General features: G+C 41.1%; 1 protein-coding gene across 1 annotated transcript; it reads right to left on the reverse strand.

Annotated features, from left to right (window-relative positions):
* Positions 1–3,413: 3,413 nt before the first annotated feature.
* On the reverse strand, positions 3,414–23,224 carry si:dkey-121b10.7 (heparan sulfate glucosamine 3-O-sulfotransferase 3B1). Its single transcript, XM_018687805.2, has 2 exons — positions 22,382–23,224; positions 3,414–5,144 (listed from the first exon to the last, which is right to left on the reverse strand). Exons 1-2 carry the CDS (start codon positions 22,849–22,851, stop codon positions 4,526–4,528), a joined length of 1,089 nt encoding a protein of 362 aa, XP_018543321.1. The 5' UTR covers positions 22,852–23,224; the 3' UTR covers positions 3,414–4,525.
* Between the last annotated feature and the right edge of the window lie 3,902 nt (positions 23,225–27,126).

The raw sequence follows: 27,126 nt of genomic DNA on the forward strand, positions 1-27,126 counted from the left end.
ATTCCTATTAGTCTCAGCTGTACTTAATCACTGGCACTAATCATCAAATGCAAGCACACATTTTCATTTTCTTCATTTTGTGGCAGCAAGATTTTTCTTCACTGATTTTAGGTAATGTGTATGACTTTTATTAAAACAGTCTTACATGTGGGACTTGATAGTTTGTGATCCTCAATTCAGCATTGTGAGAATGCAAAACAATGCTCCAAAAACATTGTGCTACATGGCACATGCCCAATAAAAGCAACAAAGTAAGTGTTTTTGTTTGTTTGGTTTTTCAGAATGGATGGTGAAATTTCACCAAATAAACTAAGAATGAATTTGCATCAGTGTGGATATGCAATAAGCATTGCGGTAAGCTGTGTAACTGTCTGTCAAGTGTTGTGGTTTCTGAAAAACGTCCCCCTGTCCTCCAGCTGTTCTGTCCCTGACTGAACCTATGCAGTGCCCTGTTTAGAGGACTGGCAGACTGGCAGTCACTCCTCAAGCAGCCATTTCCCTCCCGCCTCAGTGAGGATACTTGACCTCCTCAGTAAGGGTCACCAGTCGCTTTCATTAGGGGTGTAAAGATCTGAAGGATTGACATTCGCCCATCCATCCTGATATCCCGGTCTGGCCTAATCCATGGATGTTTGGATTCTATGCACCCTCAGTGGAGCCAGACGCTCACATGGACCATTGACAGGGGGGTCATTGTGTGAGCGGCACAGAAATGTATCAGGAATGGAGCCAGGGCTTTTTGGATAAAGGCCTGTTCTGTAGACCTGCAGCTGAACCATCTTGTTTGCATATCAATACCTTCAGGCCTGAATAACTTCAGTCAGCTGATGAATGAGAGATTCGCTCCTATCTCAGGTCTCAGGGCTCTCTGGTGCAGAGAGAGAGATAAAGGAAACTTTTCACCGGCGGGCAACTCGACGACATAGCTGGCTGGTTCCCTTTACGCACTCCTCACCCATGTATGGGGTTGTGTGACTTGAGGTCATTCTATAACTGAAGAGTATGCAGGGTGGAAAATGAACACCACCCCCCTGTCAAATGCTAGTAAGTTTTAGTAAAACCTTCCTGAGGTAACTGGTAATCATTCTTAAGTCTATTCTGAAAATGTTGTTGGCTGTTAAAGTGATTTTTTTTTCTCACTAGCTGCTAACTTTGTTTGCTGTTTGACACTAGACTACTAGTGTACTGTGGGTTCATTATCAGTTTTGTCACATTTTTTTGATAAGAATATTGTGAGAGTGAATAAAAATACTAAGGTTTTGGGCAGGAAATCCAATACAATGAGTTAAAAGTTGCCACAAAGGTCCATACTGCTGAGAAACACTGCAGAATCTGTTGATAATACTCAGAGGATTCAACACTGCAATTCCTTTGGCATATAACAGTCATTTGATTCATTTTGACAATAAAAATATTGATTAGTGCAGATTTAAGTTTACCTACAATATGGCATTCCCACCAAAAACTGTACATTTGCCTTTGCCAAGTTTCCTTCCTTGTCTGGATTTCCTCACTTTATGACCTTTTCATGGATGTAGCTCCAGAGGAATGGTAACCAGGGAATTGAATCAAACTGATACCATCACTGATTTGTAATGAAATATGAACTTTAACAACCACATAAATTAGAAAGTAGATAGATATCAAAGAAACCCCATTGTGACTGTGTAGCAAAGATTAAAGTCATACCCTGGTCCAGCATCCATGTGTGCGCCCCTGAGTATTTGTGTTTAGTCCCTGCATCGATTACAGATGTATGGAAGATATATCAGGTGTTAAATAATATTTTACAAATGTATGATAGTGACCCATGTTCGACCCCTGAGTTAAATCAAAGTGACAGTGGGACATGGTACGTATAAGCACATATCCCCGTTGCCTATAAACTAAACAGGCAGTTATTGATCCAGACCATCTCCCTTCAGTGGAGGTCCCAGAGGTTGGGAATGCAATATTAATGGGTCAGAAAGGAGTTGTTGTAGGCCTATGTATGCGCTTATTTGTGTGTGAGCGTGTGTGTGAGAGTGGAGCATGTATCCACGCTCATAGCTCACGCAGGGTGACTCCATTAACCAACCCAGTGACGGTGGTAGTGGTCAGCAGTTTATGACGACCAGGCTCACAGGTCAAGGGGGAGTGAAGAGGTCAAAGATTGCCATCCCCAGAAGGTCACCAATCACCCTGGTGAATTGATTGCTTACACATCAGAAAAGCCACTGTGCTATGTTAACTTCAAATTTAGCCCCTGTATTCCTACAGCCCCTATGAACCTCACCACCTCAGCCTATTGTGTCCTCCCCCCTCATGCTTCACTCCCCCTCTGTTTGTCGAACTTAACAGTCTCTCATGTGTTATTCAACATTTTTGGAAATGCACTAATTTGCTTTCTTGCCAAGAGTAGAAAGAAAGATCAATACCACTGTGGCACCTGTCTGTGTCAATGTAAGGCTACAGCTAGGACAGTTAGCTTAGCTCAGCCTAAAGATTTAGCTCTGAAAGTAATAAAATCTGCATTAAAAAGTCAAGATCTAACAGGTTAATTAGTGAACTTTAGAGGTTCTGGAAGGCAGATTTTCTAACCTTTGGACAGAGCCAGGCCTCCTAGCTAAACCTGTTTCCAGTCTAAGCAGACCTAACCAGCTACTAGCTGTAGCTTCATAATTAGCGCACAGGCATGAGAGTTTTTTCAATCCTCTTGTCTAATCCTCAGCAAGAAAGTGAATAAGTGTATTTCCCAAAATGTCAAACCATTCCTTTGAACATGAGGGCAAGTTTTGCTGTTAATTTTTTCAACATGGTTCCCTTATGAACATTGAAAACAGGTTTGTAAACTGTGGAAAGCCTTGTTGTTGTTTTAAGGGTCTTGTACTGCCATACTATTTTAATTAACTGGTTATAACTCAGTGGAAATCTTGAGTTGATGTCATAAACATAGAGATATATATTTTTAAAAAGCTCACAGTGATATTTAGATGATGTTAGGTGCATTTTGTAACCTAACAGTTCCCCTGTTTGTGGTCTTTATGCTAAGCTAAGCTAACCAACCCTTGGCTTCATATTACACACAGAGTGGTATTAATCTTCTCATATAACTCTTATTTACGCATGTGGTTTGTGAGCTTAACACTTTTTTTTAATGGCAAAGGTTAAACTAACAATCCACATAACATTTTCACATCATAAATAAGTTACTAAATCATCTACTGAAATAAATGAAAAGTGATTATTTACATTTTGTTTTCTAATTACCCTGTGCCTGGCAGGTCTCTTCCAGGGAAAAATCATCTGCCCAACAGATGTATTTAGTATTCCCTGCAGCAGCAGCAATATTGGTTTGTTTGGAATAAACACAAAGAGGACGAACTGAAAGTTTCTCAGAAATGCAGGGCAAAAAAATTAGACCCAAACACATGTTTTAGAATAAAAGTTTTACTCAGAATTTCCAGCAGAATTTCAAATACAAAAGTCTCAAGGTACAACAACTCAACAATAGTTTGTCATCTTATAAATTAGGCTTTTAGAAATATACAGTTGTATGTAAGTATAATTTGTGGAGGTGAGTGTGAGTTAAACGAAGTAGAGAACAATCACAGGTACAGGTGTGGTCTGTAAAGAACATTTTATACAAGCATGGAGACATAAATAACAGCTAATTTACAGCACTTAGTGGACTGTTTTATGTGTCTGGTACCTTTTTGCACCAGCATCAGGTTTCCCCTTGTGTTAATTTATAGAAAATTAAAAGACAGTCCAGAAAAAGGAGCTTGCACTGAAAAAACTGAAGCAAAAACAACAACCTAAAACTGCATACACTGTGTAAAGGTGAACTGAAAAACGCTGACATGATTTAAGTGTTTCTGAATGATTAATTTATGTCTCAACAGCACACATTTACATTTATTTCAATTGTACCATTGTGCAGAAATCAAACCCTGCTGCTTCTTTCCTCACTGTCTGCAGAGCTCCTGTGTCCCTCTCAAAGCTCCAACATGTCATTTGGTTTATCGTAGCTGTGCCCGGCTGTCAAGGCCTGTTACTCTTTTGCCATTTGGTTTAACTTTAGGCACATCGCTTTGCAGCACTGGTTTCTCTCTGGTGTTATTTTCAATGCAGACGTTGTGCTGTTAAGTGTTTTGGACAGCAATGACAGCTTAGCATACTTCTGGCACACGGGGTGCCAAGTGCTAGAAGTTCCAGTTTTAAGCAAAATAAGCAGTATGCCTCAATCTGGCTTGAGCCTGTCACACTGCTGCAGCATGAGCCACAACCAGTGCCTCTCACTAGCTTTTCTTTTGATTGAAGCTCTCACAAATTTTGTTAGCCGGGCTTTTGTAAACCTGTGGGAAAGGGAGGGTATTTGTTGGCAGATCCTGCATTCAGAGCTTAAGAAAGGAAGGAAATACATATTTTGCACAGTAAACGCTTTGGTAACACACAATGTCTTCAAGATATCCCTGTCTGGTCTTGGAAGTTGGATGAACAAGAATGCCACTAAAAGTTTTTAGGAGCTTTGGTGAGCAGCTGTTCAGTCCCAGCCAAAGTTGTGGCCGGTCATTTGGTAGAACTTGAGATTGAAGGGTCTATAGAAGTCTCTGAGCCTAAGCAGGACCTCAGAGGGGATCTGGGGATGGGGCCTGCCCTTAGACTTCCCCAGGCATCGTGGCCTGCTGCTCCCCTCTGGCTTCTTTAGGCAGGGGAAACCTTTGGTCTGGTTGAAATAGAAGTGCTTGTCTGTCACCACACGTTTGAGTCCTAGAAAGTCTTGGACCCGGCCCATCTCGCCTGCCGGGTCTGTCACAAGGCGTTCACCACTCACAAAGAGGAAGCGTGAGAGCGGGAAAAAGCGCAGCCAGTTCTCCAGGTGCTTGGCGTAGATGCCGATGCGTACGGCGCTCCAGGACGTGTCGATGAGTCCTGTGGTGGCATTGCGGAAGGCCAGGTTCTGGAATGACGGGAGCCCGGGAGATTTGGACAGAGTCTGGGTGTAATCAGAAACAGCCCGGGTCACGGGGTCACGCACCACCACGATGAGCTTGGTGTGGCGGCTCATGGAGAAGACGCGACGAGGGGCTTCTTTGGTGATGAAGTAACTCGGGGTCTTCTCCATGGTGATCTGACCCTCCAGTGTACGAGGCATCAGGTTCCTGGATGAGAGAGAAAAGAAGGACAGAGAGAGAGACTGCTATTAATTAAACTGTACTCTAAACATTCCAAAAGATTATACTTGAGAAAAGGCCAACATGTGCTCTATATTACAAAAATAACATCTATATATTAGAAAGAAATTAATACATTCCCTTGATATTCTCATAACTCAGTACATTCCTTTGATGATGCCTCTTTTGCCTTGAAGGCTTTTTGATTTTGCTTTGTAATTAGTGGGCTAAATCTGTGATTAGAGGGAGATAAACATGACATTAGCTGCTGGCATTGATGGAGTGACCATGTCAGCGCAGACTGGGAGGGAGTCTGTGAGTGGCTACTGTAGGAAAACCGCAAGGCTATATTAACCTCAGAAAAGTAATTTCCTCTCATCCGCTGCCTCCTCCTAAACAGGCTCATAACTGCCTGGACTTTCACTCTCCTCTTGCTTGTCGCTGTATTCCTCGATGGTGGGGGAGCGTCCCACAGGACTGAAATGTCAGCCACAGTACTGTTATGTCGGCTGGTAGTCTTACAGCAGGGTTGTAAAAGTTGCTAAATTTTTCACTTTAATTCTTTGTTTTCTCCATTTGTGCGTACTACAAATTAATCCTTGTCACTTAATATAAAGTCTTGGGAAAGTTACTTGAAAAAATGTAATCTGTTTCTCATTATTATATTTTTTAAAAATGTTAATTTTGTTGATACAGCCTTGTGCCACCTAAAGTGTCTTAAAACAACTACATGGATCATTTTGTACCGGACCGCACAGAAAGAATAAATAATTTACTTTATTTCACTTTATTAACTATCGGAGTTTATGGGGTGTTTTACTTTGAAAAATAACCGGAACCTCTGCGCATCACATCCGCCTGTGCATCCTGATACCGCTTGACACAAACCTGTCATGGCTGTGACGCCCGAAAAAGTAAGCTGAACTAGCTAAAATAAGAAAACAACATATGTCTGTGGAGAGCTTCTTTGAAAAGAGAAAAGGGCCCAGTGATGAGAAAGCAGAAAAGACCGAGACTGTCAGGAAAAACAAAGCTGCATTTAGTGGGAAATACCAAGAGTCTTTCGTAAAATACAGCTTTATCGCGACAGGTGATTCAAATGCTATGCATAATATGTGGGCTATTAAATGAGGCAATTAAGCCTTCAAAACTGCTTCGACACATGGATACAAAGCACCCTGCATTAAAAGACAAGCCTGAACCCAAGTTCTTTGAACGAAAACGTGAACAAGAAGGACAGAAACAAGTCTTAAAGACCACCACAGGAACAAATATGGCTGCAGTGGGAGCGTCGTCCGTCCTAGCTAACCGTGTTGCTAAGGCTAACAAGCTTTTCACTGCTGGTGAAGAGTCGACCCTGTCCGCTGCTGAGGACACCTGAACTTGCTCCGTCTGAGTCTGCGTTTTGGTGAGTTGTATTTATTTACTTTTGTTTGTTTTTATGTCTAAGCATCAACAACTAGCTAAATGTTAGCCCACTAAGAGGGTGTAGCTTCCTAGGACTCCGCCCTCTCGATGAAGCTGTTCACAGGACCTCGAAGTACGAACAAACCCGGGTAATTCCTGAATGTAGGAACAGCTACTAAGGCTGGCAAGCCAACTAAAAACACACTACACGAATATAAGACTACTTTTGTGTCACTGCATACCTACACATACTGTTTTTATTGTTTTGTGGTTTATTTTTATTGGTAATATAAATATTGCATTCACAACATTTATAGGCCTTTTTCACAACATACATTTTGACTTGTTATGGCAGGAAGAGCACAGGTGTTGCGTGTCACCAGTAAGCCACGAGCGCCAACATGTGCAATGAAACTGAAGTAGCTATGCACAGTTCAGCCATCGTTAATTGTATTAGTTACACCTATGTTCCTTTTAAACAATCGGTTAGCCAAACTTATTTGAAAGACAAATCAGTTTTACCTCTAAACAAAGTGGTTTAGACCTTTTGGCTCATTTACAACCTGTCTGATCATCTGACCACTCACTTTTTGCCCTCTTGGGCTTTGTTGTAGCAATGTTGCCATGTTCCCAGATCTCAGTAGTTACATTAATGAGTGCAGTGTTATCACAATTGATAGAAATAATGGCCAAAACTGGCCATTATTGTAATACACTGGAATTATCCTTTGATTTGTCGACTATTTGGCCGCAGTAGTCTTATTAGTAATCCTACGGAAACAGCAGGCAAGAGTCCAAAAGTGTCCCATAACATGGTAAGCCATGTGTTCTCGTTCAGTCCTGGTTATTGCCTTTGGCCTTCTGATTGTTATTATCATCAGTGGTTGAGGTATTCTAGGCACACTTTGGCTTTTAAAGGACTGGTCTGCCCTCTTCCTCTTGATCTTCACCCCCACTTAGATGACTCAGAGGCTGAGACGACATAGTAGTACCTTAGAAAGTTCAACAAACCCTAACTAAAGCCTGTATTTGACTGAGAGTCCATATAACGTGCCAGAGCAGATTGTATATAAAACAAGGGAAATGGGAGAGAAAGGAAAACCTATTTGTCTCGTATCGTTTATTTCATTCAAATGCTACTGTAACGCTAAAATGGAATCTAATAACCTCCGCTGTGAAAAATATCCAGCCAATTTTCCTCTCATAAAAAAAGCACAACAGAAAAATAGAGCCGGTTTCGCTGAGTTTAAAAGGAAGATTCAAATTTCAGTTTGCGTTATAGAAATCGAAGCAGTGAGGAATGCCAGTGTTGCAACTGTGAAAGATCCCTCAGCTAATTTCCATGCTTCCCCCTCCCTCCTCAGCAGGCATGTGGTGATGGTTGGGTCGCAGTCTTCGTGGTTGGTCTGTAAGTGAAGGGCTTATGGGGCTCTGTGCTCTGGTGTGTGGTGATGGAGCCGACTCCATTCCTCTTTTTCTCTGATCCAACACACACACTCAGCTCCAAGCCCGGCATGTCCCCTGGCATGAAGCTTCGAGGGTAACACCAAATACACAACTTATGGAATTCATAAGAAACCTCCAAGTTGTATCACAGGGCTGGGGCAAAACAAAATTGAGAAAAATACTGCTAATACCAAAGGGAGAAAAGTTTAGAAAAATAATGCTGTTTCTATGACTCGTCTCTACATTGGGATGTATTACAACGGGCATTTTAGGCCAAAGTGTAAGCTACAACCTATGGCTCTGGGACCAAGTTTCTGAGCCTGTGGGTTTATTTCTGGTCACCACATGATGTGAAGGGCAATATAGCTTTTATGAATCTGGATACCAGAAAAAAGAAGCTAAATTTCCCATTTGGATCCAGGGAAAGTTTAACAACTCTGGCTTTGAGAGAAAATTCCACCCCTGGATACCGTTACGCTCATGTGTCATCAATCTTTGAGGTTATTTTGTGGTAATTGCGTGTTGTTTTGGTGCATATACTTCTCCTCAACCTGCCTCTTTTACCTTTGTTTCCTACATTTCCCAGAATGACTGTCAAAAACCCCCGAGAGAACATGCCTGAGCAATTAAGTGAATATTTCCAGTAGAGAAAAGCAGAGAGTTGCATCCTTTAATCACCATATTTTTGGCTGCAAAGCATTCGGGTCCCATCATGTTACTGCCAGGGGAGTCTGCTTCTATTATGATAAACTTCTCCCAGTATGACTCTTTAATGTTAGTGGCTCTAGAAATAATCTCTCTGCTCTAAAGGGGCAGCAGCTAAAACCTGATAGTTACTGTTGATGTTTTAAAACAATTTTCTACTCTCAAAAATGGGAGTTGTCTCCATCGCTATGTTCTACTTTCTTTTCTTTTAACCAAAGGCGTACACACTACCAAACAAAAATATGGATCCAAATACACAAGATGCAGAATAACATGCAAGGTATTTTTAGAGTTTTTCTGTGGTTGCGGGCTGTGACATCCACTGCCCACAACCAGATCTGAAAGCAAAAACAACTGAGGTGCCAGTGTGTTTGCGTGTGTGTGTGTGTGTCTATACTACTAAATGGATGTTTAATTTCATCCAGTCAGTCTAATGGAAGTCATGGTGCTCCATGCAAGGCTGAGTGGTGCTGCCATTGACATCATGTTTACATTTTGGACCACTAGCCTGTAATCACAGAACAGCCTGGCTACAAAAAGAAAGCCCAGGAGGAGGCCACACAGCGGTGGAGTACAGGGGGGAGAAATTAGAGTGGGAATAGGAGAGGAAGAAGAGCAAAGAGAAGAAGGGGCAGTGACAATAAAGGGAGAAGGGAATGCAGAGTTAAGAGTACAGACAGAGAGAAGAAAAAAACAGCAGCAACCCGAGAAGGCACAAAATCCTCTCATTAACCTAAAGCTGCTGTTCAGAAGAGTCTAATCTCTTTTTCTCTCCTAAAGATGAAAACCTAGTGTTTGATGTTTTTATCTGATACCAGCTGGAGTGTGTGTGACGCTGTCGCCCGCCAGCCTCTGTATGTTGTCCAAAGAGAGGTTAGGGAAACCTAGCGACCTGATGTTTGTTTTCATCACACCTTTACCGTTAGCATCTGGAGCAGGAATGCGGTTGGGTTTTGAAAGTACGCAGATGTGCGTTTATCTGTGCATACAAATGTGTCCAGGCGCTCTCACACACTTTTAGCTGTGGTCTGTGTGGGTGGGCTGAGCTTTATTAGGGTCTGTTTAAAGCACTGCAGGCTAATAGGCTACTGTTTATGACTAGAATTTGAGGACTCCTGACTGACCTGTGTATAGTGACCTATGTCGGGCTCTCGACAAAAACCCAACAGGAGAGGAGCAGGGCTACTTTATATGGATGTAGTCGACAAACATTATTTGAATAGCATTTTCCATGTCTGCCCTACAAGCCAAGTTGAATTAACTACACGTTTGGTCAAAATTGACTTAATACATTATGTTATGACATTTTAACTACATAAAAAATGAATATGGCATGCAAAAATGTGCAATTTCCATGAAGGCACTACATAGAATTTGCAGTATCTACAAAATGGAGCTAAAAACTAAGCCAAACCGCACTCTGCACTCTGGCTTGGTAAACTCTGGGCTCACCGACCCACTTTACTTTCTACCACAGAGAGAGACAGTTGTATCGAGTTTAAGCTAACTAGTGGTCGAATAGCACAGTTAGCCTCAGCTAAAGGTCTATTTAGTGTCTTTGCCTCCAGCTATTATCTGTAGTTGAAAAATATCAACTTTGATTAACTGAGATCTTGGTAACTCAGTTTGCTATCAAAATCTAAATCCAATCATGCTCGAGAAAAAAACAACTAATATTTACGTGGTCCTGCTAGTGAGCTAGTCTAGCTCACCTTAACTGAATCCAGGGTCATTTTACACACAAGGTTCAGTTTACCCATCATGGAGAGTACTATAGCGTTGTGTTGCTCTGGCTGAGCTTTCTATAAAGTTTGAAATAATGACTGTGGTGATGTCAGTATAATATGAGTTTAGGCTTTGACACTACAATCTTTCAACAGAAAGCTTGTGTTACAAACTGGGGACATAGTGCAAGAGGCTGTGGGTGTTAACCATGCTGATGAATTCATACAAAAAGTGCAGTTGTGTTCAGTCATGGAAAATGTAGGTTTAAGTGGTTAGGTTTAAGTTTTTAGACTTTGACCCATACTAGAGAACAGTCAGAATATCTTGTCCTCAGCTGCATAGGTTTTGATCTTAGTTTTTAAAATCTGTCTCTTGTAAGCCATGTGAAACTGCAATACTAAATCACTGAAGTACCCCTTTCAGTTAACCCCAGGTATTAAATTGTTATATCAGTTTCCATAGAAATATTACAAATGGTAGTCTGACTGACAGACACACAGCAAAACGGAGACACACTCGACCACTATGACCTATTAGATATAAATAATCAAAAATAACTTATTGTCTTGAACAAACTAATTTAAAAGAAGAAAAAGGCCAAAGAACACATTAGGATTGTAGATACTACATTTTCCCCTCACTTTCCTTGGGGTCTCTCTAAAGGCAGTGTGTGTGTGTATGGTCTATGTCAATTATTTCTGCAGTAAAATGATCTAAAAGGGCATGAAACAAAGGCTTTACAACTTACTCAGTTGCTTCGCAGCATGAAAACCCTTTTCTGTCTACCTCGCTGTTATAGTAGTTACTCGTCTGTGACTTTGTGAGGTCGATTGTTGCCTTGAATGATGGTGTTTACCCACTAAAGTGCCTCTCAAATGTGAGTGTGTGTAGATTTCTAAATAAAAAGGGCACCTGCAGGTATTGTAAACACAGTGGCTATTATCGCTTTTCCAGTCCACATCCAGCCATTTTCATTTCTGTTTGTACACCGCCCATCTTACTCTCTCTCTGCTTTCTGCCGTGGCAAACAGCACACACACGCATACACATTCACCCAGCAACCATCTGAACATGCCTTCCACAGGATGGATCCACATCTGGGAGCAATGAAGTCCTCAGTTTGTGTGTGTTTGCCTGTGTGCGTGTGTGTGTGTGTGTATGGCGGAGATGAGGGAAGTGTTTCTGGGTTAGGAAGTTTCCCTCTGGTCCCAGGGTTCGGAGCTCTGAAAGCTGTGATCCATACCAACTCTGCTGGGCCAGACCCCCGGACCCTCTTAATCCCCACCAGCCTGCGCTGCACGGAAATGGTCTCTTTCCACCCCGAAGGTCAGAGGCAGATGGTTGTGATTCAGAGGGCGAGACCACCGGGAGGATCACGGGGGATCATGTAATGCAACATGTCATCATGTGCAGCTCTCTTTTTCGTACACGCTCGCATTGCTCCCCCTCGCTCTTTTCCTTCCTCTGTCCCTCCAGTTCCCTCACCTCCTCTCTTTTCTCCACTTCTCTGCCTCCCCATCTCTCTCGCACAACTTCAAAGCCACTTGGCCTCTACTGTATCCTTCAAAGTGAGACTGTTATGAATACATTTGACATGTGTGAAGGAATTTTAAAACACATTGACATCCTCGACCACTACAGACGGACATATGAAGACAGATACGGTCTGCCTGTGTGTGTTCAAAGATCTGTAAAAGCTGCTGCGTGGAGGGAGAGGTTTGTTATTACCGATGGCAAATACAGGGCTGAGGAGCTTCTGTGGGCTGATTACAAGTCAGCAGGAACTGTAAGCAACTCAATAAAAGGGAAGGTAAAGTAGTGCTTCTCTTTGTGTCTGTTGGAGGTGGGCCATCACATTAGTTGGATGATGTTTCTGGCCAATATTTAGCCTTTTGTTAAATGTATCCATTTCTACGTAAAAACACAGAAAGCCTCTCTCTTGGATATTTTCTTATATTTTTAGGCATTCAGACTTCAGGTTGTCAGGCTGCCAAGACGACATGAAAAGGCTAAAGTAATTAATTATAAGTAATTGCATCTGGTTTTCATTGCAGAGTTTAAATGAGGTTTCACAGGTTTTCCCAGTGAAGAAAAGGGAAATTCAGGTGGAAACCATCTCTGCTCATAGGAATGAAATAAATACACACTGAATATTGGTATAAGTTATTACACAAGTGCTTTACACAATATCTGCATTACATAAGCCCATACTGCCCGCACTTCATCTCACTGTATCTCACTTCAGCGTGTGTGTGGCGGGGCTATTACACACTCCGAAGGTTACCGTCTGGCAGACGCACCCGGGTGGTGAGGAGTATTTTTACCGAGGAGGTTTGCATCACTGGGGTAGGTCGGTAGGAAAGAGCAGAAGAATGTGTCTAGCTGAGGGGAAAAATAGAGGCGTAACAGTTAATAGAGACATCACAGGGCTTGAGAGCAGTGAGTGAGTGAGAAGTGGTCAGTCAGAGTTTCCTCTGAGAAACCAGTGCAGCCCTAATGACAGAGGAAGGAAGATCTCAGTGTGTGTGTTTCGGTTAGAGAGTGTACGTGTGAATTTTCACAGTTTGAACAGGTAGTGTCAGCCTGCAACTGTTTGTCTAAAGTTTGACTGTTTGACTGATGCAACACTAATGATTTGTCTTAAAGCAGTAGCTTTGCATTTTGGGAAACACCCTTATTTACTTTCTTGTTGAGGGAAAAAAAAAAAGCAAAGCGATGATAATGAGCACCATCCCCAAAGATTTTACTAAAATCCAAAGGAATAAAAGCAAAGTAGGATCTCAAAAATGACTACAGCATGAAAAAAGAAGAGAAAATTAAGAACATGAAGAGGGGATCAAGTGATTATGTCTTTCCGATGGCGTAACAAATCTCTAATAACAGAACATGGAAGTAAAGCAAAGTCTGATGGGTGTGTCTGAATGTTTGAGAGTACTGTATGTGTCCATATGAGCGAGTGTAAGTAAATGTGTGAGTGTGTGTGCCACTGATTGCTCCCACCCCCTCCTGACTTATCAAATGGGAAAATCTCCAGTCTTGTTCCTGCTGGGCCCACAGTGGCCTACTTGTGTGGCTTTATCTAGGAGCTTCCAGGGGCCACAGACTGGAGGAGAGGGACGGACGCATAGATGGGGTGGAGAGACGGACAGATTACAGCAGGATGGTTCCTGCATTTTGCATCTCGACCTCAGTGATGTCATGATGTCCTCGCCACAGTTACATAATTGGGCTGTTAGTGAGATGGTGTGATGAGCTGGGAATGTACGTGGACTCAGTTCAGTTCAGTTGACTGGTAATTAAATGCAACACTGGTCTGGAAGAAGTCTTTAGGAATAAATACCTCTCAATTTATTAAGGTATTAGCACATTAGAAGTGAAATGACTTGTTGATTCCTCAGTTAGTAGATTGACAGAAAATCAATTGGCAAATATTTTGTTAATCAATTAATCATTTAAGTTATTTTGAAGTAAAAACACCCAAAATTCACTGACTCCATTTTCGCAGATGTAATTATTAGCTGGTTTTCTTAATTTTCCATCATTTTAAATTTGTTTTTTGTTGTTTTGGTTGAACATGAACAGTATATCTGAATATGTCATGCTTGGGTTCTTGGAACCTGTGATGGACATTTCTTTGCCACAGTATTTTCTGACATTTTATGGACCAAACAATTCATCCATTATTTGATATAATAATATGAAAGTTATTGTTAGCTGCAACCCTTGGGCTCATATTCATTTTATTTATTTATTATGATGTATTTAAAAAAAAAAAAAGATTTTGAATATATTGAAATGCATGTGAGTATATGGACAGATTTCATATGTACTTTGCATTACATGCCAATTATAAATATAAACAATAAAAGTAGTTTAATTTTTTTTCTTTGATTCTACTGATAATAACTCGACATTGTTATGAAATATTCATATCATATTACCACATGATAATAGCCTGGATCTTATGAATTAATTTGATAGAAAATATAACGTTTAGTTACACATAAAGGAGTAGTGGATATATTCTTAAATGTATAGCAAGTATATTATTTAATCTTTTTTAAAATACATGTTGAAGTTCTAATTGTTATTGTATATTGTAATATCGTTGCATGTTGTGGTGTAAAACACACTTTTCATGAACCCCAGACTAAACTAAACAGCTGTTTCTTATCTTTTAACCTGCAGTTAAAACAGATTTACCCTGTACTTCAGCCAGTCCAGTTAAAGATTACACATAAGACAATGTGTACATACTGTAATGTTTACCCTCTGCGCAGGCGACAAAGAAAACATCCACGTTTTCACTAATTAAACAGCTTTTCTAAACAAGAACACACATATGTGGCACACACACACACCTCAGAAACACTGTAATCAACTCAATATGGACTTTTGCTCGTCTGGCAACTCCCCAGGTCCCGACCAATAAGAACACCCGATACTGTCCGATCCTGAAAAACCACTTCCGAGCAGCTTGAGCCTTCCACTCCTTGTGGTTTCTCAGCTCATTGTTAGCAGTGTTTTAAGCTGAAAAACGGAAATCAGCGCTGGCAGAGGCACGACTTTTACAACTGGAAACAGTCCTTTCGGCGGTCCGCTATTAGTGTCGTCTATCAGGCTCGTCAGAGAAGCCTCGTCAAGTCTTGGCTACGTTTACACACACATCAACACAGCGCAGGACACACAGAAGAGTTTGGATGGACATGAAGTGGGAGCTGGTGTTGGTTTCCAGATTTCCTCCCATCGCCCCATCTTGTTTGATGTTTTGCTTGTCATCAAATTCAGCCCTAGCTCTGTGCGCCAGAGTTTCAGGCATAATTAATCTCATTTCCTCTTGAAACCAGCACAGACATCACCGACAATTAACCAATTTCTCTAAGTTGGTTAAGTCAAACTGATGGGGGTTTTCTAGGAGGGTTTTATAAGCTGACAAAGAAAGGTATGTTTCTCTGAGGGATTCTCAGGACGGCTGCAGGTTCTCACGATACCCCCACCAACCCCCAACCCCCGGACCTAGTCAGAGCAGTCAGACATTAACCAGAGATGGACACTAGTGAGAGGTCTATGGCCACACACACACACACACACACACACACACACAATATCAATAATTACCTGCCTCTCCAGACAGGCCAGTGATGGTAAACTGGGTGGTGATTTGAGTAATTTTGCAGCTGCAACTATGAATGGTATTGACATAAACTGGAGGAAGAACAGATACTGTTTTGAAATCCTGTTTTTTGATGTACGACAGTGGAAAAATACAGAGCCTGAACACAGCAGAATTAAACAGTAATTCAAACCCCTGAGCTCCTGGAGAGGATAATGTTCAATATATTGTACTTTAGAGATGAAACATGTAATTGATGAATCGATGAGCTGATTTCAAAGAAGGCGGTGGTAAATTTTGTTAATAGCCATTCTGGTAATTCATTAATCATGCCAAACAGGATTTTATGCTTTTTGGTGGTTTTCTTTGACTGTTGGTCGGAAAAAAGCAAATCAAAGACATCATCTTAGGCTTTTGGAAACTGTTACTGTTTTTTTTTTTTCCTATTTTCAGATATTTTACAGGCCATATAGTTAATCTGGAAAATAATTAGTTCCAGCCTTAATAGGCAGGCTTTTAATTTGCCTTTAATTTCCTGCATACACATTTTTGATGATGACATGAAAGAAAAAATTTCATTACATTTTTAAATCTTAAATTAAGATTACACTCACATCAGATGCTAATATTACATACTACTTACAAGGAGTGTAATGATTCTGAGACGGAGACCTAAACTGTGATAGAAATGTCTGCAATCTCTCTGGACAAAATAATAGAACTACCTGCCAGTATAACACTACATCCACTACATCCTCCTGAAATGACCATACAATTTAATTATCACCTCTAAAACGGAACATCACAACCTTTTTATTAATCACTGCAGGACTGTTATATTGGACTGTGTTAGCATGTCCAGCTGTACCTAATAAACTGGCACCTGAACATATGTGGAATTATACTAAGATTAATAGTGATGCATTAACGTGAGCAGCAGTTTAGTGCTGGGGCTTATTGAGGTGGAGCCACCACTTTAAAGGACAGGCTGGTATTTTCCAGTCCACCTTAACACAATACTCACATGCCCATATGTGCTATGAAACAGTTTTTGTTTACTCTGGTCCTATTCTGACCACGTATAGATCCTTTCCTAATGCTGTTTTAATGGGGAACAAAATCCTTTTTCTCATGAGAGAGGCACATGCAGATCTTGTTCTTATTTTCAGTTTTTTTTCCCCCCATCTTAACTCGTTTATTGTACGCGAATTAATCGAGAACAAAAGGCAGATTACACAAAGCAAAAAGAGAGGACTACAAAGCAAGGGGTTGAGGAAAATTCAAAGCAAATGATGTAGAGAAGAGAAGGTGGAGGGGGGTAGAAGGAGGATGGTTATGCTGCGGTGCATTAAACATGGCGGCTCGTCAGTCATCTTGATCCCACAGATCTCTCGCAGCCTCACTATCTGCCCTGTCTGTTTAACAAGGAAGTCAGATTTCGATCAGACATCAGTTTGTGGCTGGAAAGAAAAGTAACAGCATGTCGTGAGTCTTGTTACTTAAAATCCACATTCCCTGTGACAACTTGGAATTAAAACCCAGGAAAGCAAAATTAAAAATCAGTCACAGTGATGACACAAACTTTCTCTCTGTGCTCTGTAATTGTGATTGAAGTGCAGCGAGGTTCATAGTTTCCCTCGGTGAATCCTCTCGTCCTGCGTCTCTCACTAGTGCTCTGATTCCATTATTTCTGACTGGGTGAGACGCAGCATGCAGGGAGGGGAAAGGTCGACCAATGACGAGCTGTCAAAATATTAATGACTGAGCTGAATCAGAGTAAAAATCCATACCTATCCCACACCAATTTATCAAGTCATGTTTGATTATTCCCTAAAATTCTCAGAGGTTAATTTACATGTTGTGTTAAAAATGCCTTTACATGTAAACAGCAGTGCATGTTATGTTCATTAGTTCCGACAGACATGCCAGATAGTGTAGCTCGTGTTCGTGGCTATAACCGAGTAGTTTTTCCTTCCTACACTGATGCAGCTTCAAATACTCGTAAAGCATTGAACCCTGTCATCAGCACAAAGCCCTCTTTCTTCCAGCAAGATCTATACATTTCTTATTTTTCCAAATTCTTCCCTGAAAAGCTTCTCTTTGCCCCAGAAACCCACCGTCAGTCTCTCTGCAACACGCAGCTTCCAAAAAGTTGAGCGGAGAGGAATTCATCCGGAGAATCCCCCGTGATTGGTAGAAAAGTCTGACAGGAAATAAAACCTGGACATTCCTGACTAGGTAGCGCATCCAGAACTGAGCTGAATTATACAACACGCTTCCTCGGAGAGAAGAGACTATGAGGGGAAAAAAAGAAATGAGTCGATAAGGAAAGACATAGACGGAGAGAAAAAATATTGACTCTAAGGGAAGAGAAAGAGAAAAGGGCTCTAACAAGGGCAAGAACTCATCCAGTGGCTTTACATTACACAGTTTGAGTGACCTGAACAAGCCAATAAATCCACTCCAGCAACACTCAGGCTGTGGGGTATAAATGTCAGCGGAGGAAGGGAGTAACAGCTCCTTGTCAACAAGATTGAATATTCAGAAGTTAATTCATTTCTGCTGCAACAGCGTGATAAAGGCACACAGAGAGGGATCAATAGAAAGAACCTATTTTAGGTGATCGATATCGGGAAATGACATTTATATCTGCGGGATATTTATAGTGTAAAGGCTGAGAGATGCTGAGAAGATGAGGGAGGGGAGGGGGATTGTGTGGACTTCAGGTAGAGCTGAGGCAGTGTGAATGAATCCCATCTCTCTCTCTCACACACACGCTCACACTCACTCACTTGCACACCATGGCTGTCTAAACCCTCATTCCCCACCACGAAACCACAGAATCGTTTCCAGTAGATGGCAAAGCCAAGACTTTTCCACATATAAGCATTTTTTCTCAAACAATTTGCCAAATGCTTCCTTTAAGGATGTCCATGTGTTTTACTTGGTTACCAGCTGAAGACGGGGGCCAAGACTCCTTCTCTCTGAGCTCAAAGACACAGACAGCACTTTGAAATGAAGAGCTCTGTCAGAGAATAAATGTTTAAGTGATACTTTCCAGCCCCGTTTCAGATGATTTTGTTGGCTTCACATGCTACGGTTCTGTTTCAAATTGATATATGTGAATCACGCGGTACTTAACATGTAATTACACTAAATGAATAATATTTTTTGTAACAACATATGATATCTGGAAGTATGGAAGAGGCAGGGGAGCAGAAAAGGAAGAGAGAAAGAAAAGAGGGAAGGAAGTCAGATGTGTCTGATTATTCACAAACCACTAAACTGAGTGCTGAGATTTGTCAATCAGTACTTAACACACTGTCACAGTAACTGAGATACGTGCGATATGTAAAGTGAACGAAGAAAAAGGAAACAAAGAGAGCAGGTTTTTTTCTGAATTACCCCCACAGCCCTGTCAGATAACCTCAAGTAGCCCTTGATTGATTGTTTAACACTATTAATTATACCAATCTGGTTATTTTTAGCCCATAATATTTTCCTCATGAAATTGATTTGTAATCGTACTATTACGACTTGATGGCAGAAGTTGGAGTTTTAAGTATTGATGCATTACTTTTTGATATTTCAACCATTTATCTGATAGGCTAACCTTACTTTTAGCTATCTGTTTTGACACTTGCCTATTACTTTTAGATAACAGTTTTAACCAGTTTTACATCACTTTTACCCAGCTGACTCCTCTGCTAGCATGCTAACAAGCTACACGCAGAATAAAATTACATCTGAACAAGACTGATTTCACAGACAGACTGGTGTGACTGGGAAGTTTAGTACATGTGGTGTTCAGGTGTTATGGTTGATTCAGTATGTGGAGATATATATATATATATGCATATATTAAATCAAATTGTAATTTCTGTTCAGCACTGTTCATGTAGCTCAAGTACCCCCTGGAGTATCCATGGTTGAGAACATAGACTGTGTATGGTTGAGAATCAGTGGACGAGAGGCTCAAACATTTACATGTGTCTCATATAAAAATAAAAAAAGTCCCAATAACTCTTATTGCTTGTCTGTAAGCCAGTAAAGTACACAGCCCTAGGCTACAGTAAGCTTCCCCTATAGCAGTAAAGGTTGAGGTGTAGGAAGACTGAGGCGCCCATCATGGACCAGTGCTACAGAGTGAAGGGGGGTGTTGACTAATGCTTCATAAGGCCTTGTTTAACTGTGACTGGGAGCCTAATCCCTCTCACCCTGTGTGCATGTCCCTGAGCTGTCCATGTTAATGCCTGTCCTGTCATTACACCAGTCCAATTCACACGGTGTTGACACGAGCTGTCAGCGGATTAGGACGGAGCAAAAACACACGTTTCATTATGCCTTCAAAAGAGAAAAGAGGAGGAAGAGGGGAAAAAAAAGAAGCTGAGTGCATCATGTCTGTGTTAAAAGAATACATGGTAAGGTCAGTTTCCTGTCAACAGAGAGCAGTAAAAGAAACGTGTAAAGGTCGCTGGTCCTCTCACCTTTAACCCTTTCTAGTGTTCAGTTATGCTTTGTGACTGTTTAGATCATAGTGTCTACAGATCCCAGAGTGTGTTCCTGCTGGGTTTTACCCTCACACTTATTAGATCAATTATTTGAAGTAAATTTAGCTTTGCACCAACAAGCTGTAGATAATACTGAACATCCAACAGAAGAGAAAAACCCCACAAAACTATCTATATTAATGACCATTTAATTATTTCAGTCATTTTTCAAGCAGAAATGTTGAATATTCTGTTGCTTTAATCTTCTCAAATGTGTGGATTTCCTGCGTTTCTTTGTTTTACATGATAGTAAACGGAATATTTTTGCGTTTTAGACTGTTGGTCAAATAAAACCACAAATTTGAAGACGCCACTTTGGATTCTGAGAAATTATGAAGGGGAATTTTTTATAGATGATAAATCTATTATTGAGTAAATATTCTGCATGTTAACTGATGATTAAATAAACGTACTTTCAGCCCTTTCCCTCATCGCTAACAGAGTGGGAAGACTGCAGTTCATTCTGATTACAAACAGCTATTTAACAGACTTTTTCAACTACTTGAGTAAAACTTGCCTGTGTGTGCTGAAACCATCTCTGCGGTTCAGTTTTTTAAAAATGTTTTAACTCATTTTCAGCAGTTAAACTCAAAATTGTTATAAACTGCCTCAACAAGCTGCTGTCCACGAGTCATAACTCCTCACACATACATCAAACATTTTGATGTATCTTGCATGCAGCAGGAAAGTCCCTGCCTCTTCCTCTTCCTGAAAGACAGACATACTAAGTGATATGAAAGCGAATCAGCACTTGTGCACACACACGCACGCTTTGATCTCTGATGTCACTTAGTGCTCCTCCACCTGAGCCTCACAGTGAACCAATCATTACCCGGCGGTATTGATCCCTCCCCGCGTCTCTCTGTCTTCTCTCGCCGCACATTTTTCCGCCACACCTCTGCGTTCTCCTCTCTCCTCTCCACATCTCTTCATCAAACTGTCATTTATTCCGCAGATCTTTTTTTCTCATTGCTGCTCTCCTCTGTCCCTCCCTCTCTGTCTCTTTTTCCCCTCATCAGATATGAGGCAGCCATATCCACCTCTGACCGCTGCTACATCAAACATTCTTTCACTTGCATCCATTTTATCTACTGATTTAAATATGTAAATCTAATTTGTCTGGGTTGCACCAGAAAAAAAACTAAAACAGGCCTTTTGTTTTGGCTGATCCTCTCGCAGTCACATGTCCACCGGACTGTCACCACCATCCACCACAACCCATCCTCCCTCTGTGATCTGGGGAGCTGGCAGTGGCGAAGGCCCTCAGGGGACCAGCACGGACACTTAGGAAAGCGGCGCATCAGCTCAATAAACAGCAATTTATTGGCAGGGGACTGAATACGCTGCCACCCTTGGAAGCTATTAGCGCGGCGTCTTATTGGTGCTGAGAGATATTAATGAAGAGAGGAGAGGGAGAGGGACCACACCAGCAGGAGATGATATGTATGTGTGCCTGCACAGAAATGTACTTTATGTGGGCTAAGAAGTGGAGAGTTGTAACATCATGCTCAGGTGTTAATATTTCAGTATTTGCTGCAAAAAGAGAACTAGAAGATACACAATAAAGCACTTATTTGGTCCAGAATAGTGGTTGAAAAAGTAATAAAAAACACACGGGTTGTGGCTCCAAAAATTGTCTAAAAACTGCCCACAGATGTTGAGCTTTCGTGTTTTACTCTCAGCGCTACCTACCCCTGCCTAATCAGACATCATCCACCCAATCAGACCAGTAAGACAAGTTGCACCAAATAGCTTAATGTGCAGCTGCTGCAGATAAAGAAACTCTGTCAGGCACATTTCGCATGACTGAGCAAATTTACAGGCAGTTTGGAAAACTGGAGGAGAACACAGATATTTCTGGGCCCTGGTGTTACAGGGGTCCCAGTCCACCAGCAATCCATGACCTGATTTTACTACTGTACATTAACACCAGGTCTAATGCAATATATAGAGGAATAAATATCACAGGAATGAGTTAATCTTAAATCCCTGTATATTTCTAGCCTTTAACGAATTAATCAACTTAATAAACACAGTAAAAACAGTAAATTTTCACACAGATCTTAAAGAAGAGAAAGAGAAAGTCTAACCCTCCAACTTAAATTTCCGGACAGTGGAAAGTTACGGTGAGCGGCTACAACTTCTTATCAGGCGCTCATGACTTCTGACCTGAACCTTGACCCTTGCAGTTCATTACTATTCGCGTCATTTTTCCTGTTCGGGGAGAACAGGGAAACTCCTGAATTCTTTTATCGTCAGATTTTTAAAAACCCACTTACCTGTACCATTCCAGTCCCTTATCGTAGAAGCGATCAAAGAAGTGCGGCTCAGCGCCCACGGCTCTCACGTCCGGGTGGATGCGCAGGAACTCCAGCAGAGCCCGGGTGCCACCTTTCTTCACCCCGATGATGATGGCTTGGGGGAACTTTTTGCTGCCGAAATTGTTGGCTATAGAGATATTGTTAGACGGAGCGTCGCTGTGCGTCAAGCCCGACAGCTGCTCCCGGACGAGCGAGGCCGGGGACGCGTTGTACGCGCCGAGCTGCTCCGGTGCTCCATCATTTAAGATGATTTTATTTTGTTGGATAGTTTGTTGGTCATACACGGGTCTGGGCAGGGAGTCACAGAATCCGTTGAGGCAGTAGAAGAGGTACGTGAAGAGGATGATCATGGTAAAGAAGACGGACAGCTTGGACTGCACCTTCAGGTGTCCAAAGTTGAACGCAGCTCTCCATTTACTACATCCCATGAGTCGCAATCCTGAGCATGAGGACACAACGCAGGAAACATGGCACAACAAAGCACCTCATACTGCAGTCTTTAAAAAAACTTAGTCAAACTGGGAGCGCTTTAAAAAATCATCACTGCGTCCGATCCACAGCGGCAAGTGGCGCAAAACTTGGCCACCGCGCGTTAAAAAGCTCCACATGTTCCTCCGCTTATCGCTTTCTCGTTTGTCTCCGGTCTTCTTGTGCTCCTTTAAGCTTTTATGACAACTTGTAAATTTCTTCTTAACTCGAGCAAAGTCCAAAAAGCTGTGAGGTGGCTGTTGAATTTACGTCCCGCGGTGCTCCGTGCCTCTTGTGCGCTCCCGTGGCTCCATGGCTCTATAGGAAACCTTCAACACCACCCCCATCACCCCACCCCCCTCCCCCCTTTCCGTCCGATCGCTAAATCCACGCCCTGTTTATTAAACGCACGCCCCTTCCATCCTCAAGCCCGCAGGACGCTAAAATAACAGAAAATAATTAACAGACGCGCTGCTGACGGAGAGCGAGAAACTCTCATGTCGCATTATTTTGAGAGCAATTTTGGAGGAATACAGTCGTTAGTTTAATTGTATTTAATGCATTGGAAGAGGAGGGAAGAAAACGTTTGGAACATGATTAACAGGGGATATTAGTTTTTGGTTGCAGACCAAGGATGAAATTCCCTTAATTTCCCCTTCAAATCACCACATCCCCTGTATATCTCACTGAAAATTTAGAAGTCTTATTATTGGACTGAGCTGCAGGTTCCCTCCTGGTCAGACTGTGGGATTGTTGAATGGGCCAGCTATAGCAGCCACCTGCTGTCTACAAGCCCCCACTGACCACACACCCCCGTGGAACCAGCCATGACACACACATTTAACCTTTACACTCCTTCCCAACAGGGACAGACAGGTGTCATCAGCTCTCTCTGCTGCCTAACTCCCTGTGTGTGTGTGTGTGTGTGTGTGTAACCATAGTAAACTGCATGTAGTAATCCAGACCACCATCAGTTTCTCTCTTCATTGTTTTTATGCAGTAAAGATTAATATTGCAGTTATTTTAAACATTAATGATCTCCAAAAATCAATTTAGAAATGTAGAAAGAATAGTTAGTTATAAGGTGACTGCAGACATGAAAGAAAAATAAGACATTTTCTGACATACACGTCAGGTGTTTGGTACAAAATCCCTCATTTGTTCCAGAATCTTCCCAGGAAAGCCTAAATTGATATTTTCAGCAATGGCACAGGCAGATTAAATGTCTGGGATCCCTCCTTTTGGAGAAGGAGCACAAGACTGATGATCCTCACTGCTTAAAGCTGGCTCTTCCACCTGGAAATAAGTGACTCTTTATTTACCATGCTTGAAGTGAATTATTTATTTCCCCAAGCTCCGAGAAACCAGCCAGTACTCTAGGGCTGAAATGATTAGTTGATTAATCAGTTAGTCCATCAACAAAAATGAATTCGCTATCTAACTATTTATCCTAGATATAATCTATTATTTATGTCGGTTTTTAATGCAAAAATGACAAAGAAAATGGCTTGGTTCCAGCTTCTCAAATGCTAATTTTCACAATTTTCTATGTCAGTAAACTCAACATGTTTGGGTTTTTGAGTTTAGTTTTGTTTTTGAAAATGTTCACTTGGGCTATTTTATTAATTTAATTTAGTAATGATTCTGCAAAGTACAGCAAGCGTTCACAACGCCAAAGCTTAATAATGAAATACGGGGGAACACTGGCTCAGTAGTTATGGAGGCGCTCACCACATGAATTCTGGATCTGGAAAATGCAGCAACCTTTAACACTTTTGTTTGTTTCTTTTTTACAATCTTTAGTCAAAATCGGTGATCCAATACTTCACAGCGTCACTGGCCGGCTGCTGTGGAGGTGAAAGAGGAACAAGTACTTCTCTGTTATTTGTGGCACTTTTAATGTGAGCATCAGAGTGCAATACCATGAATGTTTCCCTGGAGAGACTGTCTGGAAAAAGTGTGCCATTAAACCCTATTTTAGACTGTATCAAGGCTCTCCCAGTCCTATCGCAGCTTTTCACTCTGCTTTCATGTGTGGTTTTTCAGAAGCACTATAAACATTTCGGATTTCCGACATCGTCAGACATCATGTCTTAAGAAAAACCTCTGAGAGGCCGTATATCCTCCCCTTACACTTTCTCATTTCATGTGGGTTTGGACAGTGTTTCTCTGTAAAACACAAGCTTCTACAGTTGGACTAGTAATAATTTACACCACCCCCAGAACATATAACTGCTAATCCAGTACTTTTACTTCATGGTTGATTACCCTCTAATGTACACAACATGACTTTATATTTATGTGATGAGAAAAACTGTTTCTGAAAGCTGTGAGGTAAGGTTTTGGTGTCAGTCTCAGAATCAAAGAAGGTCTTATCAGGTCTTATCTTATCCATTTGACACTGATGATTAATGATCATGCTGGGACAGATTCATCATAGAAGAGACAGACAGATGAACTAGTTACAAAACCCATAGAAACCTTGATAGTCCAGACTGTAGCACATCTGCAGGCTGAATCTTTACAGGTGTGTTGCTGAAGTGCAACCTGTGCACTGTACTTTGACAGCAACATTACACAGAATGGTGCTGTAGCATATGGTATCTCTAGATATTTTAACAATAAACTTTCAGTATAGATCTCTCTACAGGTTAAATATGAGAACAATGTCCAGGTGACGTTGTTCTTGATGCACTACAGACTTTCAGATAATACTCACTGTGCCATAGTAGAGTTACATGTATCCTGGCTTTACCTCATTAAAATCTTCCTTTGCTGAGTACAGGTTTACACCAAACCCAGTATGAGATCTAAGTGTCAGCCAGTTGAGAAATGGATGCTGTTGGACACTGAACCCATTTTCCTAAAATAGTTTTTGACAATATATGTGTTACAGTATAAATCACAAACTATTGGCACCTTCGTCTTATATGTTGAAGAATAAGTGAGGTGCTACATGGCAGCGCATCCATATGGATGATAAATCTGAAGGGGATGACAATATGTATCGACCCAGGCCTCCTCCAACCTGGCAGTATGTCAATTTCCCAGAGTCTCTAAACAGAGAAGGCATCATTTACCCTTCTGTACTCTCCGAGCACTCCTCCATATTGATTTGCTGTGATGTTGAAAAACAATCGGAGACGTGCCACTCTGTAGTCAAAGTGATCAATAATGTAGGCTTGCTTTGTTTTGTTTAATGTGTGCCATACAGAGCCGTCTTCTCCTCACTTCAGGTAGGAGGTTCAAAGGATTTGGGCTCTGTGAGACAGACACAGATTCTGATAGTTTGTTAGTTGTATATCATTTTGTAAGGAGCACTCTGTCTTTGGATAATCCTTTCAAAGGGCATTTTGACTAGTTTGTTTATTGTTATTTAATTTATTTTGATATTTTATAGTCCATAGTTGATATTAAGTTTATCTTTCTTTTACTAGCTAACTGACTGTCTGTATACTAGTAATATTAAAATCAATATAATAAATACATTTACTATTTAGCACATTTAAATATGGCATTTCAAAGTAGCTAACTACACCATACTGCATAAATGCCACCTGTTAGAAGCTGAAATGGCACTGACTGCTTCCCTAACTTGTTTGCGTTAGCTTGGAGTTTTCTCTCCTCTTCTTTCTTTTCAAGATTATGGATTTAGGTGCGGTCTCATTTATTTATGTGAAATAACTCACTGAATTACCACAATATGATTTTAATTAACACTCATAAATCTTAAATATAACTACACTTATCACAGAGACGACCAAACCAGAGTGTATGTAGTTACAGCAGTTTTGCTTCCCTTGTATCTTCATTTCATGACAACTGTTTTCTTAGAGACTGTATTTTTCTATGGCATAATGTTTTTTCTAAATAATATCTACAGTATGTTAAACAAATGTAAAAATAACATGTTAAATTCCTCAGTTTTAATCAAATACGCATTTAGCCTACTGCCTTTTGCTTTTGTAGGGAGACTATATCAACAACATTTTGTACTTCACATTCAGTTTTTATATGTGTTTATTTGATTGTTTGTTACATAACTGCCAAGTTTGGGCACACTTTAGTCAGCTATCGATGCATAAATAACAGGCAGAGTAAATATTTTCATAATTGTTATTATTACATTGGACAAAAACACACCTTCGCCATACCTGTGATGTATGCTCTATATTTGGGTCAATATCAGCCCCATGCACAGTACCGCATCTAATCCTGAATGACAGTCTAATGTA

This window comes from Lates calcarifer, linkage group LG23 (genome assembly GCF_001640805.2).
Source record: "Lates calcarifer isolate ASB-BC8 linkage group LG23, TLL_Latcal_v3, whole genome shotgun sequence".
Taxonomy (NCBI): Eukaryota; Metazoa; Chordata; class Actinopteri; family Centropomidae; genus Lates; species Lates calcarifer.

Coding starts and splice junctions, on each gene's coding strand:
- si:dkey-121b10.7 (XM_018687805.2), bottom strand. CDS start 22,851: ATGGGATGTAGTAAATGGAGAGCTGCGTTCAACTTTGGACACCTGAAG. Junction 5,145..22,381: donor AAGGGACTGGAATGGTACAG/GTAAGTGGGTTT, acceptor TCTCTCATCCAG/GAACCTGATGCCTCGTACAC.